Source organism: Eriocheir sinensis, chromosome 21, assembly GCF_024679095.1.
Source record: "Eriocheir sinensis breed Jianghai 21 chromosome 21, ASM2467909v1, whole genome shotgun sequence".
NCBI lineage: Eukaryota > Metazoa > Arthropoda > Malacostraca > Decapoda > Varunidae > Eriocheir > Eriocheir sinensis.
The window spans coordinates 12,712,506-12,725,629 of NC_066529.1; the positions used below are offsets into that span (position 1 = coordinate 12,712,506).

Below are 13,124 nucleotides of genomic sequence, written 5' to 3' on the forward strand. Positions count from 1 at the left end.
GGGCGATAATTACACACGGGAACACAACAATACGGACCGTAAACACTTTTCTCGGAGTCTGCGAAGGTACGTCTGTTTTTTGTTGTGTACAGATGGTCGTTTTTCTTTATCTGCGACGTTAATATATACACCGTGCGACTGATAATTGGCTTGATTTCCAATAAGATAATTACGTATGCTACATTGCACGATTGCAGGTGAGGGGAGGAGAGGGAGAAGGGAGGCACTGGGTAGGGAAGAGAAGGGAAGAAGGTAGGGAAGGACTGGGGATGATGGGGGGTGGTATACTGGGAAGGGAAGGAGTATCAGGGAGGCACAAACAACGGGGCATTAAAATGTCATGCGGCGTTTGGGTCAGGGTGGGTTGTGGGCTTGGAGGGGTGAGGGGAGGGAAGGGGGAGGCACGTGGGAGGTTATAGAAGAAGGGTTCAGGGGGCGGCGGAGGAGGGGCATGGGTGGAGGTATAAAGGGAGGATGTGTTTAGGGGACCCGCAGCATACTTACGCCAGCCGCCACCTTCACCTCACCTCACCTGCCGCCCTCCCCGCCCCGCCATGGCCTCCTGGACCAGCTTGGTGCGTGTACTGCTAAGGCCTCCTGAAGGAACACCCGCGGCCACGCACACTGACTACACACACTGTACTTTATACTTAACGCTCTACACTACAAGACTCATCATGCACTACACTATCTTCACACTTTACATTACACCTTACAAACGCTACACATCACCATATCACACACACACACACACACACACATTCTCTCTCTCTCTCTCTCTCTCTCTCTCTCTCTCTCTCTCTCTCTCTCTCTCTCTCTCTCTCTCTCTCTCTCTCTCTCTCTCTCTCTCTCTCTCTCTCTCTCTCTCTCTCTCTCTCTCTCTCACACACACACACACACACACACACACATCACTTACACAATCCATCATCATCATCATCACCACCACCACCTTCAGAAACACTAAACAAACGGACATGCACCAAATGCAACACCAAAATTCACACACTTAATCATTCATTTCACTGGTAATCAAATTATAATTTACTGATAAATGTATTCAGTGCTTCTACGAGTATAGTGACCAGTGTAAAGGAGACTAGCGCGGTGTGTGTGCGTGCTTGTGTGTGTGTGTGTGTGTGTGTGTGTGTGAAAGAGGGTGTGTTGTGGTGAAAGGGCAGTGCATATAAATATACATCTGACCGGATGGTATATCCAAAGCAGTGGTAAATATAAAGTCTGTAATCATAACTAATCACCTGATTCCGCATTTTCTGTCTCGTGATAAACATTTAGCATGCAACACCACATTACCATTTCCGACCCTCATGTTCAAGAGGTAAGCACATCCGTGCAAGCCAACTTGTCACTGGTATCCCTTGTGGGTAACCCAGGACAATTACGCAAAGAATCAGTGGTTAGTGTGTTCATCGAAAAGATGGCTTTGTGTACCCCTTAACAGTTTCTTCTTTCTTACAGGCGCTGTTGTCCGCACTCGCGGTTAGCGCGCTGAGTTCGCCACGGCCAGATGATAAAGAGTACAAGATTCCCCAGGTGGGCACGGGGCGCCGCTCCCAGTACTATGTTCTGCATAATGACGGCACCTTCAAGTACGGCTACGACACGGGCGAGGGCGCCTACGAGGTGGCCAAGCAGAAAACACCTCGTGTGCAACACGGAAAATTCGGCTACCGTGACCAGGATGGAAACGACGTTCGACTTGAGTATCAGGCTGGAGAGGGCGGATTCCAGCCCAGTGGCACCCACATCCCTTCCGCCAGCCCTGAGTTTTACGCCGCCCACGCCGAGGCCCAAGCCCGCCCGCCCTTCCGTGACCCACTTGCCGATTCCAATACTGACGCTTCATATGGCTTCCGGTTCGCCGAGGACGGACTCTCCCGCACCGAGCAGAGTGACGCCGACGGGAACGTTCGCGGCTCCTACGCCTACACGGACGAGGAGGGAAAAACCCGCTCCTACACCTACACTGCTGGCCGTGGTGTCGGCTTCGTCATCGAGGGCAGCGACCTCCCTCAGGCGCCGCTCGCCCCTGGCGACACTCCTGCTTCCACCAGGCTCTCCTCTGGTGCTGGTGCCGCTGCCGCCGCCGCCGCTGCCGCCTCTTTCCGAGGATCAACCTCCCAAACTTCTCAGGCTCCAAGTGCCACATCATTCGGAGGCTCAACCTCTTTCGGTGCACTCCGTACCGGATTCCGTCAACCCACCGTTCAGAGCGGTGCTCATGGTGGCTCTGCCTTCCGATCTGCCACTGCTGTAGGATCCTATGGCTCTCGTCGCACTCCTGTGACTCAGACCAGTACTCATGGTGCCTCCACCTTCCATTCTTCCACTGCTTCTGGTGCCGGTGCCACTTATCGAGCTCCCACAAGTTCTCAGCGTCAGTCTACCACTTTCGGCGCGACAAAGTACACTGGCGAACTTGCCAACACTCGCACCTCTCTTGGCTCAGACGGCAGCCGCTCCTTTGCATATGAAACATCAAGTCATTCACGAAGTGAAGCCGAAGATTCAGACGACAACGTGGTGGGCAACTTCGATTTCGTGGCTCCCGACGATGGTCAGCGTCGTGCGGTTAGGTATGAGGCCAGCAGAGACACTGGCTTCATTGCTGAGGGTGCCCACATTCCTGTTGGCCCAGCAGTGCCCGGCGCCCCCAGCGGCCAACCCACCGGAAGAATCGTCCCCGTGCAGGAGGTGCCCTTCGTCGATCCTCTGGCTGATAGTGGCACTGACGCATCTTATGGCTTCGCCTTCGACTCCGAGCAGTATTCCCGCTCCGAGACCGCCGACGCCGACGGCAACGTGCAGGGCACCTACACCGTGGTGGACGACGACGGCACGCGCCGTACCTACCGCTTCCGCGCCGGCAAGGGCATCGGCTTCGAGACCGAGGAGGTGTCCACCTCTCGCGGCCCCCGGCCTTCTCGCCCATCTACAACTGCTGGTTCATCTTCATTCACCAGCACAAGTACAAGTGCCACTCACGGTGCGGCGTCTCCCAGCCCTGTGGTCAGCTACTCGTCCCCTTCTTCCGGTAGATTTAGTACGTCGTACAGGACGGGGTCCTCTACCGGGACAGGAGCTTCTTCTACAACAGGAACTTCCTTCGGAACGCGAACTTCCTTTGGTACGGGAACCTCCGCCGGTAGAGGATCGTCTTTTGGGGCGGGAACTTCCGCCAGGACAGGTACTTCCACTGTAGGGGGAACATCCTACAAGACGGGGGCCTCTGCCGGGAGAGGAGCATCCTTCCAGACAGGAACCTCCTACAGGACAGGAACTACCTCCAAGGTTTCGCACTCAGGTGCCTCCCCTCTGAGGAGCCCATTCACCCCCACGGCATCCAGGGAAGTGTTCCCAGGATTCCAGCTGCACCAGTACGACGCTACTGACAACAGCGACAAGTACGGCTACGTCCTGAAGTTTGACAGATAAACAGACCGAGAAGTTCAGTACGTCATGAAGACCATTATTTCCTCTGCGGCTCCAGCTCAACCAGACCCGCTTCTCTGACATCCTCCTGACTCCAGGAGCTGCTGCTCTGGTGGCCACACGCGCAGACCACTGGGGGACACACCACAAATACACGACGCTGCATGCTCCACACACATATTTCACCAAGGACCCTGTTTTTATGCCTTGTATGCCACTACCACGCATTTGCATTTTCCGTGTAGCAACGAAGTGTTTTTTACTTGTTAATAAATAATTCAATTGATATGCTGCATCCTTGACGCTTATAATTTACCTAATTTTAGCATCATGATAAGTCTTTAAGTGACGAGCTGTGGATTTCACATAGGGACCTCACTGCAATCCAAATATGAGATTCGGCTGCTGAAAAAACAACAACAACAAACATGAGACTCCACGCTTATGACTTTATGATTTATGCGTGTTGATGTGCACTTCCAACACCTTTGTGGCCGCCACTCCTGCACGCACACAACAACCTTCCATCACAAGCTACAGAAGTGTTGATAATAACTACAACAACATTAGTATTGATAATAAAAAATAATGATGATAATAATAACAATCACAACTCATTCCAAGCTTAGGCCACGCGGGCATGCCTCCTTCCTGCATACGAAGGCCTCCTCCGGGGCTAGGGATCATCCAAGCGCGACAAAAAGAGGAGGAAAGAATTGCTTGAAGCTTTCCTTTGCTATTACTGGTAGGCTTCTGGGTGTAGTGTCTACCGTGTCTACCAAGGATCCGCCGCAGGTCAGAGATCAAATCCGGGACGAGGCTGAAGGCGCTCCAGGCCTGCCCAGCTACGTGCTTATCCTGTACTGCATTGTGGGGTTGGTCAACTAATTCATGTACCTCGAAAAAACGTGAGACCGGACCCGGATGCAGCAATCCGTCCAGTGTTACAGCATGAACCGCTGCACCTTCAACACGACGAGGATGAGGGAGACAACCGCCCTGGCAGTTTTTAACTTATATGTGTCCCTTGACTGTACCTGCTCCCACATAAATTAGAAGCCATTATTGTGTTGGCTTTAATTGTCCATCTTTTTATGATTAGAGACTTTCCTGTAATTATATTGCTGCAGTTCTAACGTTGAGAACTTACTCTGTTATTTTTTTTTTATATTGTCACATTTGACAGCTTTCTTTAGACTATTTTATTTGAGACATGATAGTGACTAAAGAGGTGAAAAAGTGTTCCGATTTTAAAATGAAAGGTTTCTGAAAAATAAACGGAAGAGAAAAATTGTTTCCTTTTCAATAAACAGATAGATAGATAAATAAATAGATATAACGATAGATAGGTAGAGATCAAGAGAGACATAAGGAAAAAGACAGTTAGACAGACAGACACACACACACACACACACACACACACACACACACACACACACACACACACACACACACACACGTGGCGGTGTGCTGTGTGTGAGTGGTCTCATCCTACCCAAAGATCGGTACTACGAGCTCTGTGCTCTTCCGTAGGGGAACGGCTGGCTGTCTCTCGAGAGACCCGCAGCAGACCAAGAGGTGAATTACACACACACACACACACACACACACACACACACACACACACACACACACAAGGGAGAGGAGGAGGAGGAGGAGGGGAGAAAACACAATAAACACAGTAACAGGATAACACACGCACTTGGTAGTAACGAGAGTCAGGAAACACTACCGCATCGCATGAACACACGGCAGGAAGCATCACCGACCTGCATGAATAAGTGACGAGACAGTAGCACAAGCAGACGCCGCCAGGACCACAGTATCCATCACGCCGCCACTACACCAACAGGAAGATGGTGACGAAGGAGATAAAAACTACCACTGTTCATTTGCTCCGTACTAAAGTAAAAGAGGATAATGTAACTTTGGAGGCATGTTTCTAGGAAATGCGTACCACAGTTGAGGAGGAGGAGGAGGAGGAGGAGAAAAATAACGAGGAGGAGGAGAAAGTGGAGGATGAGCAACAGCAGCAGCAAGAGCAATCGAAGGAAATGAAAAAAGACAATAGGAAGTGGAGGAAGAGAGAAGAGAAAAAAGGAGAAAGGGAGGAGAGGAGGAAGGAGAAAGAAAAGAGAAGAAGAAGAAGGAATAAAAAGGAGGAGAAGGAAGAAGAAAAGCAGGAGGAGAAGGAAGAATAAAAGCAGGAGGAGGAGGAGAGGAGAAGGAGGAGGAGGAGGAGGAGGAGGAGGAGGAGGAGGATCACGTTACCGAAATACAGAAGCAATAATACACCCCCCACCCACAAGCGGCCTTCACTGTGTCTCACAATTGAGGAGGAGGAGGAGGAGGGGGAGAATGAGTGTCACCTGTCTGTACACCTGCCTACCTTGTCAAGTTACTTATCATTCAGGTGTGCAGACTTCAGGTTTCTCGTCACGGATGAAATGTGAATTATTCTATTTTATTATCGATGCGTGTTTTCTCAATAGTATCGATATATATATTCTCTCTCTCTCTCTCTCTCTCTCTCTCTCTCTCTCTCTCTCTCTCTCTCTCTCTCTCTCTCTCTCTCTCTCTCTCTCTCTCTCTCTCTCTCTCTCTCTCTCTCTCTCAACTGGGTCTCACAACTTTTCCTTTCAATTTTCCTAAACGACACTTGTTTCCGTCACACCTGTCAGGTACACACACATAAGTCAGGTGCTTTCCTTATCGAGCGCAGCCAAGAAATATCATCTTAACCCTCTTCGACCTCGACTGCCAAACATCACGTCCAATTTATAAATATGCAAGGCTGAGGCGGAGCACTGAGATGAGTTGCTTTGTAAATAAAACAGAATAAAACGGCCTAGAGCAGGAAGGCTTGTCGGGAAGGTGAGTGAGGTGCTTAAACACAGGTATAGGCAAGAAAAAAAGAAAAAAAAAAAAAAAAAAAAACAATTATTGCACACTTGAGAATTAGAAAATCGAGTTCCATTTAATTGTGTTTGTGTGTTGTGTATGTGTGTGCGTGTGTTGCGTGCAGGGTGGGGAAGGCAAGCGTGTTAAGGAGGCGGAGTCCATACGGTGTGTCGGTTTGTTTCCTTTTTCCTTCTTTCTAATTAGCGATCACCGTTGACTCGAGTTTTTGTTCTCTGACTTCATGAGATTAACTAATTCACCACCACCAGGATAACACGAACAACCAGTGGCGTGGCGAGTTCTTAGGCCTTGAAAGTGGGTGGAAGTGGTGGAGTGGTAGAAGGGAAGGGAGGTGGGAGAAGGTGGAGGGCGGATGGTGAGGTGATGGTGCATGGTGAAGGGTGGAGGAAAGGGATAGGCAAAGGAGGTGGGTGGATGGTGGTGGAGGTTAGTGCATGGAAGAAGGTGGAGGGCGGATGGTGAGGTGATGGTGCATGGTGAAGGGTGGAGGAAAGGGATAGGCAAAGGAGGTGGGTGGATGGTGGTGGAGGTTAGTGCATGGAAGAGAGACAGAAAAGAGAAAGGTGGATATGGTGTGGTGAAGGTGAAGAGGAAAAAGGGGGTGGGAAGGAGTTATGGGGTGGGTTGGATATGAAGGTGGAAGGTGATGGAGGTTAGTGAATGGAAGGGACAAGAGAGAAGGGTTATAGAGATGATATGGTTGAGGTGAAGAGGAAAAAAGAGGTGGAGCGGGTGGCAGATGTTATTGGGGTGGTCTGGAAAAGAGGAATGGGTAGTGATGGTCATATGTTTGGGAAGAGAAGAAAGAAAGGTGATGGGGAGAGTGTGGTGAGGATGAGGAAGAAAAAGGGGGTGGACTGGTGGCAGATGTTATTGGGGTGGTCTGGAAAAGAAGAGGAATGGGTAGTGATGGTCATATGTTTGGGAAGAGACGGAAGAAAGGTGATGGGGAGAGTGTGGTGAAGATGAGGAAGAAAAAGGGGGTGGACTGGTGGTAGAGGTTATTGGGGTGGGTTGAAAAAGAAGAGGGCTGGGTAGTAGCGGTCATTTGGTTGGAAGAGGCAGAAAAAAGAAGGGTGATGGAGATGGTGTGATGGCTTAATCTACTTCTGTGTAACAGCTTCCATGTATTAGTGTCTTCCGTTTTATGCCTTTCGTTAGAATTCGTTATATTACCTTTCCTACTCTTTTTTTTCTGTCTCTACCGTGTATTGCTAGCCTTCCTTCCCTCCTCCCTCCCTTCTTTCTTTCATTCTTTTCTTTCATGAATTATTTCGTTGTCCCTTCCAAGCATTATCTCAACCTTAGATAACTTTTACTCTTCCACAATAATACATTCATATTCATATGCTCATTTTGTTCCTTTAACCCAAACCATAAATTGCATTCCATATATACCTCTTTTTTTCTCGCTGTTATCAATCACTGTCTTCTTTTCTCCTTCCTACCTTCTCCGCCTCCCTTTGGCCTTGAAGAACGGAAAAGGGATCATTACCTTCCACTTTGTTGCGAGATGTTTCAGGTTTTACGAATGTATGTTTTCTTTCAAGGCCTCGAACCTGCTTCCTCGTCACGCTAGCAGCATCCCTTCCCCCTCCTCCCTTCCAGCCTCCATCAAGAGTACAGCACCACTTTAGCCACGCTTCATCGGCCGATATCCGAGAATACATCGATGCTAAACAGAATATGCAAATACCCTTCCGTCATTGTTTTTTACCCCGTCACGCACTGCGCCCTCCTTCGCCCTGCCTCTTCGGGGCGGGAGAGGCGGATCGGGCGAGTGTTCTTCCAGGATGCAGATAAGTCTTCATCCGTAGCGACCCTCTTTGTCGAGTCGCTGCAGTGCGTGACGAATGGCTTCTGGTGCGCCTTAATTCCTAGGAAGCCTGGGAGTCCGTGTCCAGAGCCAGTGTTCTCAGGAGCTTTTGGCTCTTGTAACAAATATTTCCAAAGCCCACAAAAATTAGTCGAGTTCTCATTAGTGTTTTCACGTTAATGGTACAGAAATCTTGTCAAACTATCCTAGACTTATAAAACTACCATGGAAATATCCATAACCACTACGGAAGCCTTATCATATGTGAGTGTGCAGGCCCCGAAACGTTTGAGAATATGGGCCCACCTTAATTTTTTTTGTCTCGGGTCCTTCAAGGGATCCTGCAGACTCACTTCTTCCACACATCGAAGGTCGGACGGACGCTTCCCCTCGCCCACTGTTTGGCTTCAATCTAACTTCATCACGACAAGCAACATAAAAAATGTTCCCCGCAAGAAATAATAGTTTGAGATAAGTTTTTATCTTGGGAATATTATCGTTCCAGACGTGAAGAAGCGCTGACTCACGCAATTCAGAAATTATTGGGATACTCCTATCTCGAAATAGGAGAGAGTGGGTGAAGGCAGGCGAGGAGGATCTGGATCAGAGCATAGCGGGTCGGATTGCAAGGTCGTGGTCGGGTGTGGGGTATATAAGACGCTGACGGCGCTCTGATTCCTCACACCGCGGCCACCTGCCCAGCCCACCTCAGCATGGCTCGATGGACTAGCTTGGTAAACACTCAGTTCCTTCTCATTTGCAGCAGTGCTAGACATAACACGACGAGTTTCATCAATCACCTCGTCGCCTTGAGTCACTATTGTTCTACTCTTCACTCCAGTAGATACATAACTAACATACCTATAAAGTAATGTTTTAGATAAAGCCAACTGCTTCGCATTATGAAAAGGTTATTATCATATCTCTTCAAGAAATATAGGGGACTCAGGAAGTATGGTTTATCTCAATTCTACAGGGCAGCGATACTGTCGGTGCCGATAGATATTAACATTGTTAGATTAGAGAGATCTTATATATTTTAGTTCAAGTCTGAAAATGTATTAGCGTGCCAGGAAGCAAGTTACTTTGCTAATAGCTCAAACAAATATAAATTTTCGTTGTTTAAATAGTTAAAAGATGGACTTCAAACGCCGGTGTGGACGGAGATCTGCCCTTTCACTGAACTCTGCGATTATACTTTACTCCTTCTCCTCTTCGCCATAACAGTGATGTCACATTTAGTTGATCAGCTCCTCCAGCCACCACTCACCAATTAAAACTGTTGACCGAATCGACCACCTTTACCTCACGGTGCTCATTACCAAAAACTATCTTTACTTACGCATCTACATTTACAACATTTCGAGGCCACAAAAAAAAAAAAAAAAAAAAAAAAAATCAAACTTCGTCAACAATGCTACTAATCTGTGTCTGTCAACCCGGCTCAGCCGTCGCTTCAACAACCTCTCTAACAGATATTCCTCATTGCAGGCGCTGTTGTCTGCGTTGGCGGTTAGCGCGCTGAGTTCGCCAGAGCCAAATGGCCAGTACAACATTCCCCAGGTGGGCACAGGGCGCCGTTCCCAGTACTACGTTCTGCACGCGGACGGCACCTTCAAATACGGCTACGACACGGGCGAGGGCGCCTACGAGGCGGCTAAGCAGCACTCGCCCGGCCAGCAGCAGGGAGAGTTCGGATACGTAGACCCGGACGGCAACCACGTCAGGCTCGAGTACAGGGCTGACGAGGGTGGGTTCCGCCCCAGCGGAACACACATCCCCGTCGCCAGTCCCGAGTTTTACGCCGCCCACGCCGAGGCTCGCGCGCGCCCACCCTTCCACGACCCTCTCGCTCAGACCAACACCGACGCTTCCTACGGCTTCCAGTTCGCCGAGGACGGACTCTCCCGCAACGAGCAGAGTGACGCCGACGGGAACGTTCGCGGCTCCTACGCCTACACGGACGACGAGGGACGCACACGCTCCTACACCTACACTGCTGGCCGCGGTATCGGGTTCGTCGTCGAGGGCAGCGACCTTCCCCAGGCACCGCTCGCCCCCGGCGAAACTCCTGCCTCCACCAGGCTTTCCTCTGGCGCTGGTGCCGCCGCCGCAGCCGCCGCTGCAGCCTCCTTCCGCGGCGCGGGCTCCAGGACACCACAGACTCCCTTCACCCAGACCTTCCGCACCTCCCACACCGCTACCTCTGCTGGCCGCCCAGCCACTCGTTTCACCGGATCCGCCGCAGGGGGCGCTGCTGCCGGGGGCGCCGACGTCCGCAGGGGACCCGACGGCTCTTACTCCTTTTCTTTTGACGCCGGAGACCACGACCGTTCAGAGTCTGCTGACGCCAATCTCAACGTCGACGGACAGTTCTCCTTCGTTGCTGACGACGGCGTCAGGCGCCGCGTCGACTACCAGGCTGGCAGCGGCATCGGCTTCGTCGCCTCCGGGGATCACCTGCCGCAGCCTGTTCAGCCCCAGCATGGCGCCGGAGCAGCCGCCACCTCCTTCCGCAGGGGATCCTCCACCACCTTCCGATCCGGCACCGGCTCTGGCGCCGCCCCGCTCCGCCCCGCCTCCTCCACCTTCACCGGCTTCGGCGCCACTCGGTACGCAGGCGAGTTGGCCAACACCCGCAGCACTCTCAACCCCGACGGCAGCTACTCCTTCGCCTACGAGACGCCCACCCACTCTCGCGCCGAAACCGGGGACGCTAACATCAACGTGGACGGCAGATTCGACTTTGTGGCTCCCGACGACGGCCAGCGCCGCGCCATCAGGTACGAGGCTGGCGCAGACACAGGCTTCATCGCCGAGGGTGACCACATCCCTGTCGGCCCTCCGGTGCCCGGCGCCCCCAGCGGCCAGCCCACCGGAAGGATCGTTCCCGTGCAGGAGGTGCCCTTCATCGACCCTTTGGCTGACAGCAACGCTGACGCTTCCTACGATTTCGCCTTCGAGTCCGAGCAGTACTCCCGCTCCGAGACCGCCGACGCCGACGGCAACGTGCAGGGCACCTACACAGTGGTGGACGACGACGGCACGCGCCGCACCTACCGCTTCCGCGCCGGCGAGGGCGTCGGCTTCGAGACCGAGGAGGTGTCCACCTCCCGCGGCCCCCGGCCGTCTCGCCCCGGCGCTGGCGCTGTGACCTCCTTCAGGACAGCAGCAGGTGCCGCTGCTGGTGCTGGTGCCGGAGCTGGCGCTGGTGCCGGAGCTGGCGCTGGTGCCGGTGCTGGTGCTTCCTTCCGTTCTGGCGGCGCAACTTCTACCACCTTCGGCTCAGCAGCCACCAGGGGCGGCAGTGCCCGCGTCACGTCCCACGGCAGCCACAGGAGCGTCAGCACCTCCGACTACCAACTCAACCAGTACGAGGCTCCCAACGAGCGCGGCAAATACGGTTACGTCCTTACCTTCAACCGCTGATGAGCTGCGGCGGCGCTTGCCTGCTGGGGGCGGCGTGACGCGCCCTCACTCACCGCTTCCTCTGCCTGTACATATACATTCACCTTTCTTCCACACCACATCAACCTCACTTGTTTCCTAATACGTATGAAAAGGGACGAATATTTAATCAATCATGGGTAATGTAATAATGTTTCGTGCATAAGAAAATAAATAAAAATACTTGCAATTTAACTTTGTGTTTGCTTACAACATGCCATAAAAAAAATCACGATCTCTTTTCTGAATTTCACACCAGATTTACTCGTAAAACTATCTCCAGCAAGATATTACATAGTTGAGAAACGGTTCGTCGCCTAGTATATTTTTTCTCTGTATGCCTGCATGTGAGGCATGCGGCACTATGTCTATTGTTTGAGGCGACACACGGCGGCAGGAAGCTGACCCAGTCCATCAGACGCACGGCGGCCGGCGCCTTAGTTATGGCCATGCGAAGGACGTTTTGTTCTACATTGTTCTCGGACATTATCATAAAGCATAGTGGTATTTTTATCTCACTTTCAGCGTACTCTAAGACAATAAATAACCATTTTTATGTGAAACATTTCCTGCAATAGCAAACATCAAGCTTGTCCGACAGATAGGTCTTTGTAAGCTGTGTCTGCGGCATTTCGCTTCCATTCATGTGCTTTATTTGTTCGTAATACTTTGAAACTATATGGCTTAGAATGGCTTCTGATATGTATCATTTGTTGCTCTGGGACGATGACTGTGCCGGACAGAGACGGCAATTGGTCCCATAGGACTCGGCACTCGCTACCACCGCTCGCCGCTCCTTATCAGCTCGACGTTAATTCCTACCGTGTCACTTCTGGTGACGCCCAGAAACCTAACCAAGGGAGGTGATCCATTTCATCAGCTGTTTCTTCACCATGCAATAAAGTGTAAATAACACACTTGCGAATCCTAATACTTATTCTTTTCCTCCTCCCCCTTCTGCTTCTGATCATGTTCGTTCTCATACTTCTGCTCTTGTATTTGCTCTTACTCATGCCTATTTTCCTTTCCTCCCCTTCCTTTGAATCTTCCTTTTCCTTCTCCTCTTCCTTCCTTTTCTAATCCTAATACCAATCCTTCTCTTCCACCTACTTCTGCTCCTGCTTGTACTCATATTTATTCTCTTGTACTACTTCCTCTTACTCATGCCTATTTTCCTCCTTTTCCTCCTCCTTTTCCTTTTCCTTTTCCAACTCCTTTTCCTCTTGTCTCTTCTACCTTTGACCATTCTTCGTGGTTATAAAGAAAAAAGAAGCTACTTTAAGAAAAGCAAACACACACTCGTTGCTCTTTTATGATTCAAGATCTGGCCTATAGACTTAAACGGGGATCAAATCCAAACTTTGTATTCATATGGAAGAAAAGACAAAATATAATGAGTGACGCGCGTGTGTGTGTGTGTGTGTGTGTGTGTGTGTGTGTGTGTGTGTTCTTTTTTGCAGTAGCCTATTCAGGTGATTTATTTTTC

The 13,124-nt window shown here is 50.8% G+C and overlaps 2 protein-coding genes across 2 annotated transcripts; both read left to right on the forward strand.

Moving 5' to 3' along the window:
* The first annotated feature begins 446 nt into the window (after window positions 1–446).
* Window positions 447–3,739, forward strand: LOC127001701 (putative per-hexamer repeat protein 5). Its single transcript, XM_050866750.1, has 2 exons — window positions 447–575; window positions 1,480–3,739. The coding sequence occupies exons 1-2, from the start codon at window positions 555–557 to the stop codon at window positions 3,454–3,456; spliced, it is 1,998 nt and encodes a 665-aa protein (XP_050722707.1). The 5' UTR covers window positions 447–554; the 3' UTR covers window positions 3,457–3,739.
* Window positions 3,740–8,850: 5,111 nt separating this feature from the next.
* On the forward strand, window positions 8,851–11,833 carry LOC127001703 (fibroin heavy chain-like). Its single transcript, XM_050866752.1, has 2 exons — window positions 8,851–8,925; window positions 9,683–11,833. Exons 1-2 carry the CDS (start codon window positions 8,905–8,907, stop codon window positions 11,618–11,620), a joined length of 1,959 nt encoding a protein of 652 aa, XP_050722709.1. The 5' UTR covers window positions 8,851–8,904; the 3' UTR covers window positions 11,621–11,833.
* The last annotated feature ends 1,291 nt before the right edge of the window (window positions 11,834–13,124 follow it).

What these genes read in the sequence shown, in the direction of transcription:
- LOC127001703 (XM_050866752.1), top strand. Translation starts at nt 8,905, where the DNA reads ATGGCTCGATGGACTAGCTTG. An exon ending in TGGCTCGATGGACTAGCTTG is followed by an intron (nt 8,926 to 9,682) that starts GTAAACACTCAG and finishes TCCTCATTGCAG; the next exon opens with GCGCTGTTGTCTGCGTTGGC.
- LOC127001701 (XM_050866750.1), top strand. Translation starts at nt 555, where the DNA reads ATGGCCTCCTGGACCAGCTTG. An exon ending in TGGCCTCCTGGACCAGCTTG is followed by an intron (nt 576 to 1,479) that starts GTGCGTGTACTG and finishes TCTTTCTTACAG; the next exon opens with GCGCTGTTGTCCGCACTCGC.